We start from the raw sequence: 24,179 nt of genomic DNA, 5'->3' as shown, positions 1-24,179 counted from the left end.
CAGTTCACAGGCTGGTGTATTTTTGATTTCTTTTTTTCCTTTTGTAAAAATAAGGCTGCGTTTTTTGTTTGAACGAAAACATTAGGTAAACCCCTTCCCGCCAGCCTCTCCAGGTCTCAGTGAGGAGCTGGGACCCGGGGCCTGGGAAGGCGCCAGGCCTGGGGGTGGGGTGGGCTCCGTGGGGGGCTTCCTCAGAGCCAGAGAGGAAGTGCATTTGAGAATGGAGTTTGGCTGTATTAGGCAGAAAATAAAATTAAAAAGTTGACACATGCCCACTGTACAAATGGAGGCCGAGACACCCGCGCTGAAACCATCTCGGCAGCTGGACTCGGGTCCTGGTGTGGCCCTCAGGTCCCGACGCCCGTGTTCTGGGGAGGGGTCAGGGCAGGAGACCGTAGCTCTCAGGATGTGAGTGGGGGAAGAAGGGAGAGGGAAGTCAGAGCAATCTCCTCCCCCACGTGGTAAAAAAAATGACTAAAAAAAGCACCCAAAGCTTAAAAAAACTAACCCTCCCTGGCTGGGAGGATGGGGCCGTCCTGCTCACCTGGCAGAAATGTGTAGAAAAATAAAATTAAACTTTATCCCTGAATGGTGGAGCGAAGACCCTTCCTCCCGCCCGAGCCCCCGCCACGTCTCAGAATTCATCCAGGCAGCCACTTCCTCCCCCAGCAGCACGAATGCCTGCACTGTCACACGCACGTACAAGTGCAGTCACATACACACATGTGCTGCCCCACCCTCTGTCCAAGGCCCAGGGCAGCAGGGACTGGGGGTCTGACGGCCACAGCATCGTGGAGGGTCCCTGTGCCATCCTGAGGTCCCTCCTCCCTTCGGGGGGGGGGGGCAGGACCCGGCACCAGGGTGAGGGGGAGTAATCGTGCAGTAGCGGCCGAAGGGCGATGGCAAGGACAGAGGGAACAGGGAGGGAACAAAGCCAGCCAAGGTGGCCTGAAGACTAGAGGCCACTCTCGGCCCGTGGTGTCAGCAGAATGAAAGGGAGGACAGGGTCTCAGCAGCGGAAAGGAGCCAGGTTCATGGCGCTGGGGTCTGGTCTCACCTGCCACCTGCAGGCTGCCCTGGGCAATCCCACGGCCCAACCAGCTGAGGGTGGAGCAAGGCCCCTGTGGGCAGCACGGAGGGGCCCTGGGTAGTGTTCTCAGGGTACAGGGCTACTGCCTGAGACGCCACCAGAGGTACTAAAACGGGTGCGTTTGGGCAGAAGGGAGTTGGGGGCAAGATGCTTCCACGAGTCCTGCAGGCCCAGCTGAGCCAGAGACCCGGGAATTCTGAGGTGCCCACGGGAGAGCCGGAGGGCAGGCCTGGCCCGGGACAGTAGAAGGGGTGAGGTGGGGGCAGAGGATGCTCATCCTCAAGGGGCCGGGTGGGGGACAGGGGACACAGGGACCGTGCCTCCCGCCTCCCCAGGGGGCCTGAGGCAGGTGGGACGGGCACACGGTACATGGATGTGACCGTGGTACATGGATGTGACCGTGGCCCGTGGTGCGGGGTCCAGGGCAGGGCTCCTGCTGCAGGTTACCTGACTGCCCTCCATCACTAGGGGGCGGGCCCCTTGAGGGTCTTTCTCTGCCAGGCAGGGCTGGCCAGTGCAGCCCCCGGGGACCCCAGACTCCGTGGCAGCACCAAACACAACCGATGTCAGCCCCGCAGTCCGTTCTGCTCAGTGAGGAGAAGGCGTTCCGAGGACCCAGTCCAGCGGGCGGGGCCCTGGAGGAGGGCGGCGGCAGTGGCAGCAGCATGCACCTGGACACTCTCCTGGGCTCTCCGGGGCCAGGAGGCCGAGGCCCTTGGTCAGCGCAGGCTCTGGTACAGGTAGGCCGAGGTGAAGAGGGCGTTGGCCGTCAAGCTCACGGCCAGGAGGCCCTGGACCAGGGAGGGGCCAAACCGACCTGAGAGAGAGGAGAGACCCGGTCAAAGGCACGGCGGCCAGAAGACGACCCGGGTGGGGTCTGTGCACCCGAGTGCCCCTGGCCCCTGGAGGCCGCCCCACTCGGAAGGACACTGCAGCCTGGGTCACGGGGCAAGTCCTGCCCTAAAGGTGCCTCCTTTCCCGAGTCCGGGCCTCCAGGAGGCACTGGCTGGGCGCCCTGTGCTTGCACCGTGGGGATGGGCAGGGCTGTGACCTGGCTTTACAGATAGGAAACAGGGCTTTAGGGGACTAGAACCCCCAGGCCTCCAAGGTCAGCAGGCGACCCCTCTTGCCCTAGCATGAGCCTGATGCTGCCGCGCTCATCCCCAGACCCCACCTGATGTGGGGGCAGCACCCAATCTTTCCAGGAACCCTCCCTGTGTCCATCTTCAACATACATGTGCCCCTGCTCCCAGGAGAGTGCCAGGTGCTGACGGGATTTGATCTCACAGCTGCCCTGGGCCCACAGGCGGAGGAGGCAGGATCTGAACTCAGGTAACTGTTCCCCGGCACAGGCCAGCGCCCCCCCCCGGGAGCTGTCTGCGAAGGTGAGGTCTCCTGAAGCACCACGGACCGCACGCGGCAATGGAGCGCTTGAATGTGGCTGGTGCAGCTGAGAACTCAGCGTTTATTGTTACCAAAGTTTAATTTAGTTACGATTTAAATAGCCGCCTGTGACCATGTGACCCGAGGCTATCGTAACAGCGTGCAGAGCCGGACCTAACAGGGAGGGAGCCGGCGAGGCACAGGCTGCATCCTGAGGCGCTGGGCGGGTTACCTGACTGCCCTCCATCACCAGGGGGCCCCCCTCGAGGGTCTTTCTCTGTCAGGGTCCCAGACAGAACGGGTGATTCTGGCTGCACACCCGAGGCCCCATGCTACCCTGCCCTCCCCCCGAAACAACTCAGGCGCAGACCTCTCCAGGTGGTCTCCTCGGGGCACCCTTGGGTGGTGGTGTCCACCGCGCACGTGGAGGACTGCGATGAGTCGTCCTCCTTCTTGATGGAGTGGCTGCTGCAGGCGCTGCCTCTCTCCCGCATGGACCTCATGTCTGCAGAGAAGGGTGTCTCAGTGGGTGCTCACAGGCCACCCCGGGACAGGACAGTCAGACAACACTTGAGCAAAAAAAGACCTGTGACCAGACGCAGCCTGGCAGGGCATAATACGCTTCTGATCCATCCTAAGGAACAGACCAGCCTCCAGGTCAATTGCAAAACAATAAAAGAATATCAGCGAACAGAGCAATGTCCTGGAGGGTTCAAGGTCATGAGAAGCCCAGCCAGGGGCCATGGAGCTGGGGAGAGTGGCAGCACACACCCCAAGAAGATCAAGGACAGGCCCCGTGCAGCCTCCTAACGGGGGTCCCCACCACTGCGCCGATCCCAGAGGAGCCCCCACAGCCCAGCTGGGCTCTCTTGCCCCCAGGGCAGGGGTCAGAGGGTCATACCCACGGTGTGCTTCGTGTCCTGCGCTGGCTGCCTCTGTGGGACCTGGGCTGGCTCGATGCTGAAGTGGCTGCCGTTGAGGGGCAAGTGTTCGTCTGAGCTGCTGGGGGTGCTGGGGGCCTCCCCGGGGGGCGACGGGAACAGCAGCAGCTTCTGCCCCTTCAGGTTGAGCCGGGCAGGGCTGATGAGGGGCCTGCGGTGGCGCAGAGAGCCGGTGCTGGAGGCCACCGAGCCGGCCACGGAGGGCGCCGGGGAAGGGAATGGAGATGAGGGGCAGCTCCCCAGCAGCAGAGAGTAGTAATCTGGAGGGTGGAGGATGACAAAAACAGTTCCTATAGCGCACGCGTCTGCGATTGTTAAGGTCAGTCTGCGCTTGCGGTTGTTACAGTAATGACGCCTCTTCTGTTCCTGTTACCCCAGGACCGTGGTTGGCAAACTGCAGCTCGCGAGCCACATGCGGCCCTTTGGCCCTTTGAGTTTTTAGCAAAGACCAGCTTAGGAGTACCCTAGTTAATAACAAACTTAAACTACCTATATAGTTTAAGTTTAAAAAATATGGCTCTCAAAAGAAATTTCAATCGTTGTACAGTTGATATTTGGCTCCGCTGACTAATGAGTTTGCCGACCACTGCCCCAGGAGAAAGGCAAGGCTGGGCAGAGGGGGAGGAGCCTGCGCCCGCCAGGCCCCGTGGGAGGGGAGAGGACCATGGCACCTCAGCAATGTCCCCTCTGCCTCGCTATTTCTATCCAGAGGCCCTGGTACTGCCCTCAGCCGACAGCAAGGCCGGGACGGCAACCAATTCTTGAGACTTAAGGTCAGCTCCCTGCCCTGCTGAAGGTGGGACCCCGAGTGTGCATCTCCACCAGCGGCCACTGATGAGGACGAGAGCATTCCATCCAACCCTGAACGATCACGCCCGTTGCACAGAAGAAATCGAGGCACAGGGGTGTTAGTCACTTGCCCAGGCCTGCACACAGGGGGCGCAGGGATGGGATTTGAACACAGACCCCTGCTTGCCCCCCAAGTTCATGTTTAACCACACAACCCTCTGGAAACCCCACTGAGGCAGCCTTCCCACCACTCCTCTTACCTGAAACAGGAGCGTCCCCGGACCGAGACATCTGAGACGGCGGGCGGCTCCCGCTGAACAGATACCCTGAGTCTGGGGAGGGAAGAGAGTGACACAGGTCAGGCCTGCCGAGCGACAGGTGCCCACTCCAGCCCCATGGCCGGCTCTGCCGAATCCAGCCTGTCACTCACAGCCCTGCCTTTCACCCTGAGGGCCCATTAACCTGAGTCATTTCCCTTTTTAAGGATAAACCAAGACGCAGAGCGCCCACCCCCTAGCCGTCTGCAACACTCTCCCTCCAGATGGTTCTGGGAAGGCTCTGGGGTCTGCACCGCCGTGGGCCCAAACCCACCGCTTCCCACCCCGAAGGCCTGGACGGGCAGCTCCAGACAACAGTCACGTGCGGAAGGGCGGCCGTGGGCCTCCCAGGTGCCCATGCCCAGGGCTCCCCGTGGTCCCCTGCCCCAGCGGCTGCGCACGAAGGGCCCAGGAGGCCGGAGCTGGGCCAGGTCAGGGCTGTGACCCGCGCAGGGACTCAGAGGCTCTGCTAACCAATGGCTTCCAGGCAGGAGCGCAGGCAGCAGCCCCTCCCAGCGCCCGCCCCATGCGGTTACACAGAAACGTCCAGAGTCCAGGTCTGTGTCCTCGGTGCAATCCCACCTTCGCTCCCACCCGAAGGCCTGCGCCCCAACACTGTCCCTGTGAGCCTCCCTCTGCAGGTGGCCCACCCCCACCTACGAGGACCCCACCTGCACACAATCCTGAGCTGGGCTTACCCCCACCTCCCAGCAGCAGTGGGACCCCGGGCAAGTCACAAGGAAGAGCTGCTGAGCGGCTGAAATGAGACAGTGACTGCACGTTAGCAAGCCCTGGGGAACCAAGAGGTGCCCACAGTCTCAGAGGATGGGGTCCTGCTCAGGGCCACCCCCGCGGGCGAGGCACCCCAGCCCGCTCCAGGCAGCTCCCCCAGGGCTGAGGGTCATCACAGGGCACGTAGAGCTCCGAGTAGGAAAACGGCTGAGCTCACAGGCCCCTCTCCAGGACGATCCTGGGGAAGGGGAAGAGCGAGACAGTGCTCGTGACAAGCACCAGGTGGTGGTCAGGGCAGGGCCCACGGGCGCCAGCACCCAGGACTGACCTGAACTGAGTCCCGTCCCCTGGACCACGCGGAACGGCTGGGGCAAAACTTCTGAGAACAGCAGCAGTAACAATAGGGCGAGAACAGGGTGTGGAGCAAACCCCACGAAGGGCTCACTTACCGAGCGCCTGCTGGAGGCACTGCCCTTGTGAGCACTTTAAGTACATCCTCTCGCTTCTCTCTCACAACCACCAGGGGGCCGGTTCTACCACTGGTCTTATTTTCCTGAGGGAAACTGAGGCTCAGAGCCAGTAAGTCCCTTGGTGAAGGGCAGCTGCTTAGTGGACACGGCAGGATTTGAACCCAGTTCCTCCAGCCTGTACACAGCCGGAGTCCTGGTGCCCAGCTGCCCCCAGGCCCACTTGGCCCACCGATGCCCGAGTGCCTCTTACCTGCTCGGGTCAGAGAGGGTATGGTGCCCAGCGAGAGGGCCCGGCTGAGGCGGCCTGGCAGCGAGGAGGGCGAGGCCCGTCGGGGAGACCGGAACAGCTGCTGGTTGGTGAGGGGCAGGAAGCCGGGCGAGGTGGGGAGGAAGAGAGACGGCGAAGAGGCTGCGACGCTCGGGTAGGGGATGGCCAGGCTGGGGCACGTGGGGAAAAGGCCGGCCGAGTCTCCGGGGAGGTACCTGCAAGAGGCCGCGGGCAGGGAGAGGAGGTCAGCCCGGAGGGCTCTGCAGGCGGCCTCCGCCAGCTGTCCCCTCACGCTTGGCATGGGTGGGGCCTGAGTCGGGGTCCCAGAGGAGGCGTGCATTAGTTGAAGCGGAAAGCAGTCCGACCACATTCACACCATTAGGATCGGTGGCTGGGAGGTGCAGCGTGACCCACCGCCCCCGCATGCCCCCTCCGATCCGTCACAGCAAACTAGTTCCACTATGAGTCTCAGTATTAAAGTGACACTGTCGCCCTTGCCAACCTCACGTCAACCCTTCGCCTTGAAGCAGAAACGCCCAGGCCCTTGCCAGGCTCCCAGTAGCGGCCAGTGGCCTGGGGCTCCTCCTTGTCCTTCCTGCTCGTGCCCAGAGCCTCCCGAAAGCAGCCGAGCTCGGGGCCCTGCTCCCCGGGCCTGACTCCAGGGGTCCGACTGCTGCCCTCTGGCCTCAGACAATGGACGTTAATCTCAAGTGTCTTGTAGAGCAGAGGGGCGTGGCCAGGCTTAGGATCCCCAGGAAGAGACACGCAGGACACAAGCCAAACTCGAACTTGGAGAAGACCCGTAAGTGACCACAAGGCTGCCCAAAAGATGGAAGGTGACAGTGTCCCTTTAACTCGAGAATGGTACAAATCACACAACAGGACCCGGTGGCCCCAAGCCAGAATGTCAACCATGCTTCTGATTAAGGCAACCGATTACAGAGGCGGGGACAGAGACAGTTAATACATTAGTCTGCCCACTGTCTGGACGGAGTTGCGGGAGGTCCGGCCTTACCTCGGTCCCCAGGGACAAAGGAGCCCACGGACAATGTGCTGATGGATGGGCAGGCTGGCCAGGCCCTGCAGCAGAGCCCGGGCGGCTAAGGGGCCCCCCAGGCCCATTGCAAGGAATACCCAGGGCAACGCTAGCCCAGCTGCACCCGAGGAGCTCCCTGCTAGTTCTCACCCTCCCCTTCAACAAGCTGTGAGGGAAGTGCAGGGTCAGCACTGCCCTCCTGGAGATCACGTGACCTTTTTAATGCTGCCCGAGTGCCAGCAGGCTTCCCGGACTTCAGAACCCAAGGCGGGAGCATGGGGAAATCAAGGCAGGAGCTCAAGCCAAGCTGCTCGCCCAGCCTCCATCTGCCGACCTGTCCTGAAGCCAAGACACCTGGGGAAGCCCCCCCGCCCCCCCCTAAAACAGAAGATACCATTTCACGATTTTGTGGCAGAAGGGGGAGCGTTAGGCATGTAGAGGCAGCAAAGGACGCCGGGACCTTTGGCAACCTGCTCTGATGGTGCATGAAGCTGTTCCCTGCTGGGCCTGTGCCTCCAAGAGGACCCAGGTGTGTCCGGAGGAGCCGCTGAGGAGCGGGGCGCGCCCAGGCCCCTCCAGCAGATGCAGCAAGACGCCTCGGGGGGCTTCCTGCACCACCCCCACCAGGCAGCGAGGAGAGGGTCCGAGCTGGGCTACAGGTTTCGCAGGTCGTCAGCTGGCCCAGGACAAGCTGGGTCTTGCCAGCACTTTCCACGACCCCGTCCCGTGCCAAAAACCCATCTCGCATGATCTGGCACAGGGGCTGGCCCGTCTCTGATGCCACTACAAATGTTGGCATTGAGGGGGAGAGTTCTTCGGTCTGACCCTCTCAACTAGCGGATCCTTGTAAGGTGCCGGGTGTGAGCTCTGGTCCCGACCGCAGACCGGTTCCTGGGAGCCTCCTGTCTCCGCTGGCTCCGAGCGCTTCAAATGAACCGACACTTCCACTGGCCAGGCGCCCAGACCGCCCGCGCTCCGGCACCGTCTCCACAGGCACCAGCCCGGAATCTGAGTCTACGTCCCTGGGATAAGGGGTCCGAGGAGGGCCGGGTGCCTGTACAGTGTCCCATCTAACAGAGAGCGACCCAATCCCAGTCCAAGCCAAGAGTGGAAGGAGCAAGCTATTTAAGTAGCCGTTTGCTGAGACGGGGAACACCCCACCCGGCAGGGCACACAGGACAGCTGGGCCCTGTCCTTCGATTTCCACGTCGCCAGCTCCCAAGCCTGACTCCTTGGGCACGCCTATACCCCCAAGTCCCGCCCCTGGCACAGACGCCTCGGAAAGAAAAAACAAAAAAGACGCGATACCTGACGCCCACGGGTCAGAGCAGGGCCCCGGAGGCATTTATTTAAAATACAGCATCAAACACACAACGTCCGGCCGGGAGCTGCGGTTACAGGGATTCGAGGGCCACTAGACAATCATCTGCAGTTCTACACGACCAGGGACAGACGACACGGCAACAGGCACAGACAGAGGGACACGCTCCTCCCAGGCCGGTGCTGCGAGGCGGAGTGCTCCTGGGAGGAGCCTGCTGGGCCCGGGGTGGGGACCCAGACCCAGAGGGAGAAGACAGCGCGTGTACCTCCCTCAGGTCTTGGGGACAGAGGTCCCTGGCAGGGGTGACACACTCCCAGTTAATAAGCCACGATCCCAGTGGTGCCTGCACTTCCTCAGCTGTTGCCGCTAACGTCAGGAGGTGCTGGAATAGGCTCCAAGTAATGCAACTTTAAGGGACTGGTGGGTAATTAAAAAAGTCACACAGACTCGGCTGAGTGTCATTTCATGAGGGTCTTCCCATCCCCCCTGGGGCAGGCAGACATCTGCTCAGCGGGGGCTCCCGGCCAGCTAGGGAGCTGGTTGTGGTGATTATAAATAACTTAACTTAAATACACACACACACACATACACATACACACACACACACACACACACACAGATGTCCTGCTTCTCCTCAGCGCCAAGAAAAGCAGTCATTAGCTTCCTTGAAAACAGGAGGCTCCAGAGACAAGGGCCGCGCACAGCCCAGCACGCCCCTGGCTCTCCACGGGCAATGCTGCCTCCCCAGCCTCACAGGCTGGCTGGGAAGGGGCAGGCGGACACGCCAGCCGGACTAAGTCCTGGCTCTGCATCCCCGCTCCTCCTCCACTTCCCTCCACACGCAACCAGTGGACAGGCCTTGTCTGAGGCCACCCAGCTGCTGGGGGGCAGCTCCTGACTCCTTGGGCTCTTCACGCATGGATGCGCAGGGGCACGGGATCAGTGGGGTGGGGCAGCCTCTCAGGACCCCGTGAACTTGAGGATTAGTGACAGTGGGTGCAGGTGCAGCTCTTGTGCTCCCTGGGACCTCACTCGGGTCTGGCCAGGCCTGTGCCTCCTGCCCCACATGCTCAGCTGGTCGGTGACCCCTTGCTGAGTGGCCCTCATGCCCGTGTCATCTGTTCTTGCCTTCCCTGGGCTCGGACGTGCCGAGTGGCAGGACATGGGCCCTGGAGGGTGTGTGTAGTGCACTCTGAGGTTCGGGTTGGCCCAGGAGCCGCCGAGGCCTCTGTGGACGCCCTACAGGAAAGTAGAAATTGGAGCCTCAGCACCCTCCACGCAGGCTCTAGGGGCTAGAGGAGTAGTGACTGTGACAGGCGAGTCACAAAATGACAAATGACCTGACGCCCTCATGGACCTGCACGTCCCTTGGGCCGCTTACCCCGTGCTAACCTTGGGCAGCTAGGTCTTTCCCAGGCATCTAATGGAGGGGAGAGAACTGGGATGTCCCGGGCACCCATCGGGGCAGTGGCAGGGCCAGCCAGTCAGGGCAGCCCTGGCCTGGAAGCATGAACCCTGCAGGGGCAGGTGGGGGGCCCAGCCAGGAGGGTTGGGGTCCTGACTTTCCGGGCAGAGCCAGGGGCTCCCAGGAGAGTGGGCACGGTGTGCGTGCCCTCTTCTGCCTGTGTGGCCCACAGCCGTGCCCAATAGGTGAATACAGGACTCTTCAGACTCCCCCCAACCTGGGCAAGCTCCCACCATGGCCTGGCTGTCCAGAAACCTGCTGACCACAGCAGAAGCAGGATTTCCTACTGTTCACCTTGAGAAGACCCTTGCCCTACAAACTCATGATCAAGGCCAGTCTGGGCCCAAGAACTGCACCCTCCCTTCCCAGGGAAGGAGGCTGAGGGTGAGAGGGGTTCAGCAAGGTATGAGTGGGAATGGGGCAGTGCGCCCAGGGGGCAGCCCACCCAGACTTCTGGTCCCACCGGTTTCTAGCAGGGCTGGCCGGGCACTGGGCAGGACCAAAGGGACAGACCAGGGAAGGGAATGGGGACGAGGTGCGGGGCTCTCCTCTGGGCCCCGCTCAGCAGCACCTGCCTGTGTCAAGTTGCCCAAGGGGTCAGGCCATGTGGCAAGGGCTCAGTCTGCAGTCACTGTCACCAGCCTGTGCCAGGAGCTCAGAGATGGGGCTGGTGCAAGGAGCAGCAGACAGAAGCCTCATCCCACGGTGTCAGAGCCAGGCAGGGGCCGTGGCAGGATGGGATGCCTGGAGCTGCCAGGAGGAAGCCGTAGGTCACTGGCAGCCTGTGTGGGTGTTGCCCGTGTGCTGGCCTTGGGGCAATGAGAGGGTCTTTGGCCAGAGAGATGGTGGCACTCGAGAGTGTCTTAGGTTGGGGGATGACTTATTGGTGTGGAAAGGAAAAAGGGGGGAGCAGGGGCGGGCCCGACTCCGCAGGGAAGGGCAGGGGCTGGGCCAGGACTGGGGCTCTAGGCTGGGCAGGGATGAGAGTGAGGCAGGAAGAAAGAGGCAAGACAGAGAAGTGCCCTGCTCTGGGCTGGGGGCAAAGCTCTGGGGCCGTCTGTCCATCTGTCCTCCCCCCGCAATCACTGCTGCTTCTCTGACCTTCGGGGCCGGAACCTCCGTGGGCCCGTCGCCTTCCTTGTGGCCACGGCTGCCATCAAGCCCACCAGGCAGCACAGGGACATGGTGCTGAACTTGAGCGTGTCCAGCCAGCTGGGCGAGCTGGCCTGCAGGTACTGTTCGGCCAGGTGCAGACCCAGCAGCAGGGCCCACAGGCAGGTGCAGAAGGCGTCAATCCTCCGGAGCCTGAGGGAAAGCGGGGCTGTGTGAGGGCCCATCTTCCAAGACAAGTCCCCTCATCCTCCCACCCGCTGCCCCTTCACCCACCCCATCCTGCTCAGAGGACAGAATCCAGAGTCAAGAGCGCAAGTGCCTCTCGACCCGCCTCCAGCACTTCCTCGCTGCTCAGCTCTGAGCAGGTCCGTTTCCCCGAGCTGAGTGTTCCAGCCTGTAACACAGGCTCAGAAACCTCCCCCAGCTCAGCCTGTGAACCAGGAGGTCATGGGTCGATTCCCAGTCAGGGCATGTGCCTGGGTTGCAGGCTCGATCTCCCGTAGGAGGCGTGCAGGAGGCAGCCGATCAGTGATTTTCTATCATTGATGTTTCTCTTTCTCCCTCTCTGAAATCAATAAATATATTTTTAAAAGAAAGAAAAAAATACCTCCCTCGGAGTCACTGAGATGACATGGACACCCATCGGAACAGGGAGGGAAATCAGGGCCCAAGGGCACCCACTCGACCCTCCAACAGCCCACTAGGTGGGTGGTTATTCAGAGTGTGAGGTGGAGAGAAGCGAGGCGGTTTGGCCCTGGTGGCCCCAGCCAGCAGCGGTCAGTGGGGGCTGCTCTGGGTGCCGCTGCCCCCTCTAAGGCAGTCATTTACTTTGTCTCACCCCTGGACTCCCAGCTGCTGGGAGAGGGACAGCTGTTTCCACTACACAGTGAGCCCAGTCCAGGCTGCGCGCCCAGCAGGCCCTCCTGGCTCCAGCCCACACGCACCTGATGCGGCCGGCCAGCAGCATGGCCAGCAGGCAGGTGAGCAGGCCCAGCACGACGACGCCCGTCTGGTGGCCCCGCCCGTAGGCCCAGGCCTCCTGCAGCTTCTCTGTCATGTGCTCCGGCAGCAGGCCCAGCAGTTGCCGCCAGCCCTCAGCCCCAAGGGCAGTGCCATTGTCAGGAGCAGCCGAGCCATTGCCACCAGGGGGCAAAGCTGGGGGCAGGGTGACCCCCGGGGCAAAGGGGTCGCTGGTGCCGTACAGCGTGGTGGCCAGCAGGAAGGCACAGGCCAGGAAGGCGAGGGCGCGGAGCACGATGACCTGGACCGGGGCCTTCACCGCGGACGAGCAGAAGCTCTGAGGGAGGGAGAGACTGGTCAGTGAGATGGCAAGAGCCGCCCACAGCCACTGCCAGCGCACTCCGTGCCCGGGGTCTGGCCAGGGCCCCGGAGCAGCCACCCGGGACCTGCTGATCCGAGACACCGTCTTAACCAGGCCCGAAAGCCTCGGACCTTCTCGGCCGCCTCTAGGCTACGGCTGAGACCCACCGACCCGGCCCATGGCTGCCTCTTCACCCCACTGTGTGGCGAGGGCTCTAGCACATTCTTTAAAGAGAGCTTTTTGATATTATGGTGACCTTATTCTTTCAAATAAACTTTTCAATATTTTTGCCAAATTCTCACCATAAATTCCTACTGGAATTATAATAAACATATAAATAACTCTGGCCAAAGTTAAGTTTAAAAACATGGCAATAAGTTGTTCAGTGTAGAAACACGTGGTGAGGAGAAAAACCACAGGTCCGAGCGCCCTGCTGTGCGAACACGGGCTGTGGGCCGTGCGTGGCCGTGCGGGCAGGAGCCAGCTGTGGACTGGAAGCCACCTGCCAACTGGACACAAGGCACATCTGGGGACCGAGGGGGTGGGTTATATCTAAATCCACTCACCACTATATCAGATTTTTAAGACCCAGAACATTCCACTAACTGAATACTGTGATAAAAAATTATTGAGCCCTAACCGGTTTGGCTCAGTGGATAGAGCGTCGGCCTGCGGACTGAAAGGTCCCAGGTTCGATTCCGGTCAAGGGCATGTACCTTGGTTGCGGGCACATCCCCAGTGGGAGGTGTGCAGGATGTTTCTCTCTCATCGATGTTTCTAACTCTCTATCCCTCTCTCTTCCTCTCTGTAAAAAATCAATGAAAAAATATATATTTTAAAAAAATTAGTGAGTTTTGGCTCGGCCGGCGTGGCTCAGTGGTTGAGCATCAACCTATGAACCAGGAAGTTATGGTTCGCTTCCTGGTGGGGCACATGCCCAGGTTGCGGGCTGGATCCTCTGTGTGCAGAGGCAGGAGGCAGCTGTTCAGTGATTCTCTCTCATCACTGATGTTTCTATCTCTTGCTCCTTCTCCCTCCCTCTCTGAGATCAATAAATACATAATTTTAAAAAGTTAATGACTTTAGGCCAACTGGTTCCGGGTTCAAATCCTGGTGCCTTGGCACATGAGGTGTGGGGCCCTCCACAAGTTACTTCACCTCCCCGTTTGGTTTCCTGGCTGTGAGTGGGCGTTGCAGAGCCTCAGAGTGCGGCCGCCACACGGTGCTTTGGGGAAATGCCAGGTGTGGGGAATGGATGCAGGTGTGGGACAGTGCCCAGACACATCGGGGCTCAAGACTGTCAGGTATGCAAATGATGGGTGGACCCCAATACTTAGCCACTCTTCTGGGGACACCCTCTCCAGCTGCTGACACAAGGGGTTTGGGAACAGGGCCCCACAGGAAGGTTGTTTCCCAGGGAGGAGGGTCTTGGCTCTGGAGAGCTGCCCACCAGTGTGTGGGCCCAGCCCTCTGTGAGGGGCTTTCCTGCACAAGCCCGGGGGCTGTGACGCCCCAAATGCCCCGTGGGCGCACTGCTCAGACCTGCGTGTGGCTCTGGTCGGCCTCCCGGCGCCTGAACTGGTGGCTGACGAGCAGGGCGCGCAGCTGGCGGTTCTGGTGCTTGAGGTAGTGCTCCACGGCCGCCTGGCACGGCCGGCACAGCTTGTAGATCTGCTCCAGGTGGTGCCGGTACACCTCGACCTCCTCGTCATACCTGCCCTGCGGGTCGGGGCAGAGGCTCAGGTTCTTGGGTTCACTTACAAGTGGGGTGACCATGGGCCAGCTGTCCCCACTCTGATCCTGCTTCCTCCACTGCCCAACAGGACAAACAGCGCCCCAAGTGCATGCCGACAGCTCCTGGGATTAAGGGCCAGCCCACAGCCCAGGACGCAGCAGGACCCACGGGGCACGGAGGCACTCCGGCCAAGTTCTACTGCTCCAGGAGGCCACGGGAGAAGGTGGCTCTGGGCTGACGCTACCTGGACTAAAGCAGACAGACACTCAGAGGCAGGGCCTCCCCTGGGTCTAGAAAGCACGAAAGGCCCTTGGCTGGGCTGAGTGGGAGCTGCAGGGTCCTTGGGGCTCCAGGAATAGCCTGCAGACAGTCCAACCCTCCCCTCCTCCTAAGGATGCAGCAACGCTCCGCTCCCGGTTTCCAGGGCCCCCAAACATCTGTCTGCAGGGGCCAGCGGGGTTATCAGTTTGATTTATCTTGCTGGGACCAAAAGCTGCCCTGGTTACGACGTCACACATGCCTCCTTCTCTCTCCCATCCGCCCCCACCCCCCCCACCTCGTTCCCAGGCTGGGCCTTGGGAAAGCCAGCGTCTTGGGGCCTCAGCTCCTGAGGTCACATCCACCGGCCTGGGGGTGGGAAGGCAGGACCAGCTAGAGGACAAGGCTGCTGGGCTCCACGGCAGGCCCGGGGGAGGTGAACTCCTAACATCCAGCCTCCCTCCCCTCCGCCAACTCCAGAGCAAAGTGTCCGGCCAGCGGTGGGCAAGCCTGACTCAGAGGGACAGGGCAGGGTAGGTCTGACAGGGCCCCAGCTGGAGCCACCGGCCCCTGCCCAGGGACAAACCCCTGGGGACTGGCAGGCACGAGGTTTCCATGATGTCCCCAGGCTTGGAGCCAAGAGAGCAGGAACCATTAGATGGAGGGAGAACGGAGGCATGCTCCGACGAGATGAAAAATACACCAGGAGGGGGGCCAGCACAGGTCAGGGGGGGAGGCCCTGCGGGCACTTCTGTAGAGCCCTGGGCATGCCCTCCCCCCCAGGCTGCCCCCCCCCCCCCCCCCAGTCCCGGCCTCACCTCATCCCGAGGCGAGAAGGCGGCCAGCTGCTTGATCTTGGTGGTCTGGTGGTGGCTGCACCTCCTGCACAGCAGCACCTGGCTGCTCACCCACTGCTGTGGCTGCGCAGGGGCGCGGGGGCTGGGCGCGCTGCTCACCACGTGGTTCAGGTGCTCCAGGTACTGCGCGGGGATCGGCTTATTGTAGTCACCATTCTGGGGGAGGCGGGACAGAATCAGCGGGGAGCCCAACCCAAAGGGTGAGTCTCCACAGCGGCTGGGGCTCTGTGTGAGGTCAGAGGCCCGGGGCGGTGACATCCCAGTGGTAGCAGCTTCGAGGGCTCCCATTCTCTCTTTCCATGCAACAATCAGCTGCTTGTCCTCCACAGAATTTACAAGGAACCCCCACAGGCAAGCTGCCGAGTGCAGCCTCAGGGGGCGCAGCGCGGACCATGTGTGGTGCAGGGGCCTGCAAACGAGGGCACGTGGGGGGCGCTGTGTCTGTGAACCAGGTTTCCTATTGTGACGGTGGCTTGGCAGAGGCTGACAGGGACAATGTGGTTGCAAAGCCTAAAGCCTCCCTGGGTCTCTGCAGAGAGCCCACTGACCCCTGGTCAAGCACCAAGCAGAGAGCGGGCGTGAGCCAGACAGATCCAGGGCTGAACCCCAACCTGCCAACTTCGGTGGTGTGCCTCTGGACAAGTCACCTTGGTCCCCGGGCGCGGGGAGGGGGGCGGGACGGCTGGACAAGGACTGGGGCCCGCACCTCCTGGAAGCCGTTGTACTGCTCGCAGTGGGGGCAGTCCCAGCAGTTGCGGTTCCCGTAGGGCACCACCGTGTCCTGGGCGCAGAACCAGCAGTTGACAACGGTGTGTGTCGGCTTCGTCCTGTGCACAGGGAAGAGTCCAGTCAGCCGAAGGCCTCTGTGCCTGCGGACAACGAAGAGCAGGAAGGGGTGCAGAGGCAGCACCGGCAGGACCAGCCAGGAGGCCACACGGGCCTGGGCTTCTCCTGGGCCCTCCAGCATGCCCACGAGGGGACCCATGGCCACCCCCGCTGGTGTCCTGGGGCTCATGCTGGTCAGGCCACAAGGCCAGCCCTGACTCCCTCCCTGTGAGGCCTGTTCCCAGGCTGCGGAAATGGTGCTCCGACCTAGAGCCTCCAGGGAGGCCAAAGGGCGGGGATTAGACAGCTGTGGGCTGGGGCCAACCCTCCCTGGCGGAGGGAACGCGCAGACAGCACACATGTGGTGACAGGTGCTGCCTGCAGGGTAATCCCAGCCCAGATACCAGGGATCTGTGCGCGGGGCCCCTCCAGCCACCCCGTTGGCAACTGCCCAGCAAACCCCTGGTCCTAGGTATCTAGACACAAGCAGGTGACGGGAGGCAGCTGGTTGAGCCCTGGGGTCCTGGCCAGGCCACCTCCAGCTCTGGGGGTGCCATTCGGACCCTGCTGTAGTGGCAGCCACACCACACAGACGCCTCTCCTGCCCACAGGGTGGCACAGCCCCCAGCTCCCAGGAGTCAGAGGTGCCAGCTCAGCCCACTTCTGGCTGTGAGCCCCGGGAGCTCCTCCTCGCCCGTTCCTCCTGCCTCCCTAGGGCCACGTTTGCGAAGTGTGAGGTCCCAGCACCTCGGGGATCCGTGCATTACAAGGACCCAACCACACAGCCACACAAAGGTGCTCTGCCATGTGAAGGGCCAGCTGTCACCATCTACCCCTGAGAGCAGAGCTCCCACTCCTGACACTGCAGCTGCCTCCGGCCCTCCCTGCCCCGACCACGCAGGTTACAAGAGTTCTCCAAGCCTCAGTCTTACCACCTGTTAACCGGGGAGTGCTTAACGGTGCCTGGCCAAAACGCCCGCTACAGGGTCATTACATGGGGTGGGTGGAGAGAGGAGGCGGCTCAGGGAAGTGCCCCCCAAGAAACCCCTCAACCCACTTCTCCCCCAAGCCAGAGATGGGACCAGGGATTGCCCCCTGTACTGCAGCCCTGCACCCCCGGGCCCAGCTCTGAAAACCCTCACAATGGACAGGGACTGCTATGTCACAACTTGTCGACAGCAGAGGGCAGGGCCCGGGAGAGCAGCACTGCGGTCACAGGCCTGGCCTCTGGGGAGTCACCCTGCCTCCAGAAACTGCCACCTGCCTTGCTCACCTGGGCAGTGGGGTGATAATCCCTCCCCGGAGGCCGCGGGGAGCTAAGAGGGTCAGGTGGCCACCGCGCAGCGCGGACAGTTTCGCGGGCTTCAGGCGAAGAGCCGGGGAGGAGGTCAGCCCTGGCAGGAGGTGTGGACGCCTCTGCTCTCTGCTCGCCGAGGTGCCAGCACTCGGCACCCCCGGGAACGAAGCCCTGGGCTTTCTCTGTTAATCAGCACCTGCTTCACAGGCTCCCCAGTAACGATGCAGACAGGTGACCTCTCATCTGCCCCCTGGGACTCTCCAGCCCTTTCACCCCACAACCCCATCACCCCACACCGGCCTCTGGACTGAAGCCAAGCAGAAGAGCTGGCAGCCCATGAATAAAGAGATGGGGAAGGGGACGAAGACGCCAGCCCAGGGGATGGTGGCGGGGGGGTGGGGGGGTGGGTGGGTGCAGGAACTGCAGCCTCGGTCCTGGGAGCCAGCTCGAAGCCCCTCCCACCCAGAAGCCACCATTTCCACGAGGAACCTCCAGTTCCTCCAGCTCCGTTGCTAGGGAAATGAGCCTGGCCTGAAGCCGGTGGCAGGAAGGGAGGAGGATTAGCCCTGGTCCCTGGGGCTAGTGGCTCCAGCTCCGGTCACTCTCAGCCCTTGGTGATCCCTGCCCAGCGTGTGAGTGGGGGAGGGGCCACCGTGGCAGGTGGGGGTCCACAGGTCAAGGAGTCATCCCCCACAGCGCCTCTGGGCGGTCCCTGCAGGGTCCGCAGGCCTGTGAGCGGCAGATGAGCTAGCAAAGCGCTGGGAGCTGGGCTGAATCTCAGCCCCCACACACCAGCACTGGGCCCCCCTGCGTCAGACACGTGGGCGAATGGGAACTGTGTCCTCGGGGCTACACCCACCTCCACCCGGCCTGCTGTAAGACATCTGGGTCCATCTATTCTGTGCCAGCTTAGCCTTGTCCCCGTCTTGCTCAGGGAAATGCCCCCCTCCCGCCCTCATAAACCCCTCAACCCACTCCTCCCCAAGCCAAAACCTCTGCCCGGGCAAGACTCTGGGACCACCCACTCCTAGTGCAGAAGGTCTGATGTGACAAGATAGAAGGAGGCAGTGCGTCCCACAGGTGGGCAGATGGGAGGCCCGGAGGTGCTCGCCCAGCTCCCACTACACTATCCCTGTGCGCAGCTCTTGGCTCTGTGGGGCCCAGAGGAGCCCGAAGCAGGGAGAGCAGGGGTCCCTCAGGACCGTCCTCCACAGGCCTGAACACACACCGGGGAGGGAGGATGGACACAGCACCACCCCAGCAGCCCCGATCACAGAGTTTAGTTAAAACAAAGCTCGAGACATCCCACCATTCCCTGCGGGTGGGCACGTTCTAGGAGCCAGGCCCCACCGGGCTGCAGCTCCAGGGCCTGGGCACTGCTGTGAGCCCACAGGCAAGAGACCAGCCCCTGTCTGGGAGGGGCTGAGTCTGGGGGAGGCCAATGTGCCAACTAGTTTCCACCAGGCCCTGAGGAGTGCCCAGTCTCCCCTAGAAGGGGCCTGGAGAGTGGTCTCCATGAGTCAAACTTAGTTCCCTTAGGGGGCAAGAGGTCACCTCTGGCAGGGCCCCAGGAGGAGGGGAGTCCTTGCTGAACCCCTCGTTGGCTTCTCGCTTGCTCCTCTGTGCCTTGAGTGAGCAACACATGCTGTCCTATCCCACAGGGAGAATCCAAGAAGCTGCCTCCTGGGCCCCAGCGGCAGCAGCATCAGAATGCCAGCCAGGACCCCAGGGGCCTCCGGGCAGAAAGAGCCCAAGTCCACAGCAGCCCTGCCACACGGAGACAGAGAGCCCCAACCCACCTCCCCTGGACAGACCTCACGTTCATGGAGCTAGGCCCCCAGAGAGGGAGATGGCCCCCAGACAGGGAACTAGGCCCCCAGAGAGCGAGCCAGCCCCCAGAGAGGGAGCTAGGCCCCCAGAGAGGGAGATGGCCCCCAGAGAGGCAGAAATGAGCCAGCTCTCCACTTCCGACCTGGACAAGGATGAGAACGGCGACCTCACTGAGCAGCTGGTGACAGATGCCACAGGAGAGAAGCCAAAAAGTGGAGCATCTGCTGTTACCCTAAAGAACAGGTCTGCTGGCCAGCAGGGCAAAAGGAACAGATGGCATTCAAACAGGCGGGGCGGCTGGGCAGAGGGGGACCACCCAGCGTGCGCCCCGGGAGCCTGTCCTGCAGCCTGGGAGCGTGGCACAGGGAGAGCAAGGAGAGTGCTGAGCGGAAACAGGACTCTGGTCCAGGACAAGGCTCTGCTGCTTAACCTCAAGCTGCAGGCCCTCGGCCTCCCGACATGGCAACGTGGAGAACCCAGTAAGCCCCTGTGGGTGCTGTGGGTGGCCCCTGAGGTCCCGAGCATGGGCGCAGTGCCGAGCAGCGGGGTCTGGGGGGGATGGACCCAGGAGCAGGCAGCTCCAGGAGGGCGGGCCCTGCGGTTGGTTTCACAGCTGGGTGCCGAAGGTCAGGAAGCCTTCTTCCTTAGCTGTAGACGCAAGAAAAGTGGACCTGCCCCCGTGTCCCAGGGGGCAGCACTGGTGGGAAAGCCAGGTCGGCCCTGCCGGAGGCTCGGAGCACTGCAGCCCTCCAGGGAGGGGCGCGGCTCCCTGGCCAGTGTCCCCTCCACCTCTGTGCTGGGCTCGCAACCCCCCACGAGACCAAATCACTTTCCAAACACAATTCTCCTCACGGCTCCTCCGTCACAACGCTCTTCTCCCGGGGGGACGGGCTCAGTCTCAGGGGGCTGGTCTTGCTTCCGTTAGGACAGTGGCCGGTTTATGACCCCAGACAAAGCCAGTGCTCTATGAGCATCTCAGAGCATCCTGGGAAGAGCTGGTCCTTCTCAGCAAGCCCACAGGTCCCAGGCCGCCCCACAGCACCCCTCCTGCTGCTGGAGTCACGAGCCTCCCAGGACCCTCCCAGATCCCCTCGCCCAGCATGCCCTTCTCTGCACCAGGGCCCGGCCTCCGGCCTCAGGGACAGGGAAAGCTGTGGCTGGCAGTCTGAGAACAGCCGAAGCACAAGACACAGGAGCACACGACACAGTCCCAACGCCGCCACACTACACACAAATGAGGCGTGGCCACGCGGGGGACAGCGCCCGGCCCAGGCTCTGATCCCGGGTTCACCGGGAGGCAGCAGCATCCAGGAGACAAAGCGCCTTGCATTCTGTCCCCTCCTGTACAAAACGACGCCTTTCACTCAGCTGGTCCCGCAAGCCCTCCCAGCTTCCAGAACTCAGGCAGGAACTGAGACGCTAGCGATGTGGGTTGTCAGGGACCCCTTGAGTTGGGGCTCCTTCAATGCCTCACTGCCCTCCCCTGGAAACGGCCCCCTCCTCAGCCTGCCAGTCTGGCTCAGCTTGCACACAGCTGATGTCCCTCCTACTCCTTCCTCCTCCGAGACGCCTGTGACTCAGTCACCCTCACGTCTTTCCCCCTTGGGTGCGAAGTGGTACATGGTGGTGGTGAAGTAAGAACCTCCAGACTGCCCAGGTTCAAATCCCAGCTCGGTCACGTGTGGGCAGGTGCTTTCGCTTCTTCCACTCAAAACCTGAACGTCGCACACCCCTTGCTGAAGCTACAAGCCCACCCACCGTTTCCCCAGGATGTTCTCACAGCCCCGCCTTTTCTCCCTGTCCCCTGGGAAGGGGGTCAGATGGAGACACATTCCGAGGGTGGGCCGCAGTCCCTGCGGAAGCTTTCAGCCCTGAGCCCCGGGGTCCCTGAGACAGGCTGGTCTGAATGGGGGTTGGCACGACCTTTGAGCCTGGCCAGGGTTGGGGGCGGCCCTGGACCAGCTCAGCAGCAGTCCTAGCCCAGGGGCTAGGGATGCTGGCCTCAGGGTCAGACCACCCCTGACTCTTCTAGTTAAAGAGTTTACTTAGTTAATGAGTCTCCTGTCCCTCCGCTTCTCTACGGGGAGCAGGGGCTGTGACTCTGCAATGGGCTAAACGTGAGATTAGACCTGAGACAGGGGAGCAGACCACAAAGTGCCACCTACTACCAGGCCACCCCAGCCTGCTCTCGAGGACCTGGAAGCGGGGATGAGGGCGGAAAGCAGTCAAGAGTGCAGTCCGATCCCCGCTGAGTTCTCCCGCAGGGTTGGGGGGCCCGGGGGTGTGTGGTGTTGGGGTTTGGGGGTCCTGCAGATCCTGCGGCTCCCAGCACAGGTCTCCTTGGAGAAGGAAGTTTGTAACCCACGTGCGGGCTGCTCCCGCCCACCCCGCATTCCTGGAGTCCCCAACCCATTCCTCAGCCGCTTCCGGTGTTATTTGGGGGTGGGGGTGGGGGTGGGGGCGTGCAGGGCGGGTCTCAGCACGTGGGCACACAGGCCTGGACCCCACGCAAAGCCGCGGCCTCGCCGGGCACGGGCTGGGAGGCGCCGTGCGGCCCGGAACCGCCGAGGCGGGAAGGCCGCGTGCGGAGGGCGGGGGGGGGGGGGGGCCCGCACGGGCCCGCGCACTCACCTCCGCGCGATCCGGTAGAGCAGCACGCCGGCCGCGGCGCAGGCTGTGACCCCAAGGCCGCCGGCCAGGCCTGCCGTGGGGCAGCGGGCCAGCAGCGCGCTCACTCCCTCCATGGCTCCCCCGCGGCCGGCGGTGGGCAGAGGCGGCGACGCCGAGGAGGGCCGCGAGCGGATTACCGGGCGGCGGCGGCGCGCACCTCCTCACGCCGTGACCTCCGTCGCTTTGTAGCGGGCGCGGGCCCGCCCCCTGACTCGGCGCGCTCCCGCCGCGCAGCCAATCGGGAAGTGGGACGAGCCCGATGGGCGGGGCGCCGGGGGAAGCGGCGGCGGCCCGACGGTGCCCTCTGGCGGCCGGAGGTGGGAGGCGGCGCGGAGCCCTGTCCGGAGCACTCTCCCGCGTTCGGGCTACTGACCACTAGGAAGTAGTCTCTGCTCCTGCTGGTCCGGTTTGCCAACGCCTGGGCCAGACCGGCTGAAGCGCGCAATGCTGTTTGCTCTAAGTTGCAGTTCCTTAAGCCACTTCCACTGAAGCCACTCCAACGGTCCAAATAATTTATAGAAACATGATTACGTTTATAGAAACAGATCGCTACGAGGTTGAATAAGTCATAAAACAGCCATACATCTGATCATAGGTGTTGGCCTGGAGGGATGGATGATACACTGTTCAGGAAGCGCAACATGCACAATAGTTTTAATGGTATCCAGTTTAACTAAATAAGCCCTATAATATGTGTATGCTTCTAGGACAGGGGTGGGCAAACTTTTTGACTCGAGGGCCACAATGGGTTCTTAAACTGGACCGGAGGGCCGGAACAAAAGCATGGATGGAGTGTTTGTGTGAACTAATATAAATTCAAAGTAAAGGAGCGGAGGGGAGAGCAAGAGAACCAGATAGAACAGCCGGATCCGGCCCGCGGGCCGTAGTTTGCCCACGGCTGTATCTAGGAAGTAGAAGATGGGTAAATGAACTAGTTACCTCCAGGTGGGATTAGCGAGGAAGATGCTTATTTTGTTTTAACATTATGGGTTTTCATTAAATCATTCTTATAACTAAAAAGAAACAAGTAGGAAATATTTGTACTTAATTACATAATGTTTCAGCGGCCCCACAACTTTTCCAGTGTTTTGGGGGTCGTTACAGTTTACTGCTGTGGACAGTGGGGGGTTGAGGGTTTCCTGGGGCCAGTTCATCTGTCCCACACCCTAGTTCTGTGTGTTAAAGAGCTGCCTGTGGAGAGGGGAGGGTACCCACGGGAAACCTGGGGGTGATTAGAGTCTGCAATGGAAGCTCCTCATTCTTGGAAGTGGCTGTCAGAGCCAAGGCCTCCGGTTGCAGTCTGTTTCACCAGCCTGGGGCACACAAAGGAATGAACAAACACAGTGAAGCTGCCCTCTCCACGTGCAGCATTCTCTCCCCACGGAAGAGCCAGCGTCTGCAGAGTATCCCACTCACAGGAAGGGCTCTGTCCTGGGCACTATGGTGCCAGCGCAACTCTTCGGGGTAAGGCCTGTGGATGCACCATGGGGAAGTGAACTGGATGGAATGCTTTGCTGGAACTTGGCTTCAGTCAGGTCATTCCACAGGCTCAGATGCCCCTGTTGCTTTTCATTCATCTACTGGACTAGCCGTCAGACCTACTACTGGTCAGCTTATTACTCACCATCTCTGAGACTTCAAGCAAGTCATGTGAACCTCTGAGCCTTATTTGTAAAATGTGGACGATAATACCTGCCTCACAAGGTTGTCAGAACAAACTTAAATGAGAAAATACACAACACTTTGCAGTGTTTGGCACACACTGGGTAAGCAGTAAGCGTTGTCTTTTTATAAATATACTAGAGGCCTGGGGCATGAAAATTCATGCACTGGAGGGGGAGTCCCTCAGCCTGGCCTGCCCCCTCTCACAGTCCAGGAGCCCTCAGGGGTGGGAGGCGACCTGGCAATCAGGGGAAGGCAATGCCCCCATCACACCTGCTGCTGCCACTGCCGGCAGCGCAAGCCTCAGCTGGCCCTGGGCGGCTGCCATCCGAGGCTTGCCTGCGCCTCGGGCCAGCCCTGGGTGGCTGGGGGCTGAGGGGACTGGGGGACTCTGGAGGCAGGTGCACGGAGCAGCCAGACCCGCCTGAGGGTAGGCCCGGCTGTGCCGCATGCCTGCCGCCCTGGTGGGGCTGAGGGGACTGGGCACCATCTTTTGAGGGTGTGACTGTCAGCATATTCCCTCACTGGCTGTGGGTGCCGCCATCTTTGTGAGGGTGTGACAGTCAATTAGCATATTCCTTCTTTATTAGATAGGACTAGAGGCTCGATGCATGAAATTCGTGCAAGAGTAGGCCCCCGCCGCCCCGGCTTCGTCCAGAAGGTCGTTCTGCTGTTCAGCTATTCGGTCGATTTGCGTATTATGCTTTTACTATTATAGATTACTTAAAAATAATAAAATCCCAATGACTAAGCTTGTAGAGAATAAATAAATCAAGGGATTTCTCCATTAACAGTTCAG

General features: G+C 61.5%; 1 protein-coding gene across 2 annotated transcripts; it reads right to left on the bottom strand.

The window, feature by feature from the left end:
* On the bottom strand, nucleotides 1–21,905 carry TMEM201 (transmembrane protein 201). 2 transcript variants are annotated; one of them, XM_080655048.1, is made up of 11 exons: nucleotides 21,680–21,905; nucleotides 15,803–15,923; nucleotides 15,058–15,252; nucleotides 13,789–13,965; nucleotides 11,870–12,222; nucleotides 10,914–11,117; nucleotides 5,973–6,205; nucleotides 4,464–4,535; nucleotides 3,375–3,674; nucleotides 2,844–2,978; nucleotides 1–1,907 (listed from the first exon to the last, which is right to left on the bottom strand). In XM_080655048.1, exons 1-11 carry the CDS (start codon nucleotides 21,790–21,792, stop codon nucleotides 1,810–1,812), a joined length of 2,001 nt encoding a protein of 666 aa, XP_080511174.1. In that variant the 5' UTR covers nucleotides 21,793–21,905; the 3' UTR covers nucleotides 1–1,809. The 2 variants fall into 2 exon arrangements, with proteins under 2 accessions (XP_080511174.1, XP_080511173.1); XM_080655047.1 differs by having other exon boundaries at nucleotides 44–1,907; nucleotides 15,803–15,965; nucleotides 21,680–21,885.
* Nucleotides 21,906–24,179: the final 2,274 nt, after the last annotated feature.

The sequence above is a fragment of the Plecotus auritus genome, assembly GCF_963455305.1.
Source record: "Plecotus auritus genome assembly, chromosome: 2".
NCBI lineage: Eukaryota > Metazoa > Chordata > Mammalia > Chiroptera > Vespertilionidae > Plecotus > Plecotus auritus.
This window is presented reverse-complemented; position numbering and strand designations above follow the sequence as displayed.

What these genes read in the sequence shown, in the direction of transcription:
- TMEM201 (XM_080655047.1), bottom strand. Translation starts at nt 21,792, where the DNA reads ATGGAGGGAGTGAGCGCGCTGCTGGCCCGCTGCCCCACGGCAGGCCTG. An exon ending in CTCTACCGGATCGCGCGGAG is followed by an intron (nt 15,966 to 21,679) that starts GTGAGTGCGCGG and finishes CGTTGTCCGCAG; the next exon opens with GCACAGAGGCCTTCGGCTGA. An exon ending in CCTTCTCGCCTCGGGATGAG is followed by an intron (nt 13,966 to 15,057) that starts GTGAGGCCGGGA and finishes CCCGACCCGCAG; the next exon opens with GGCAGGTATGACGAGGAGGT.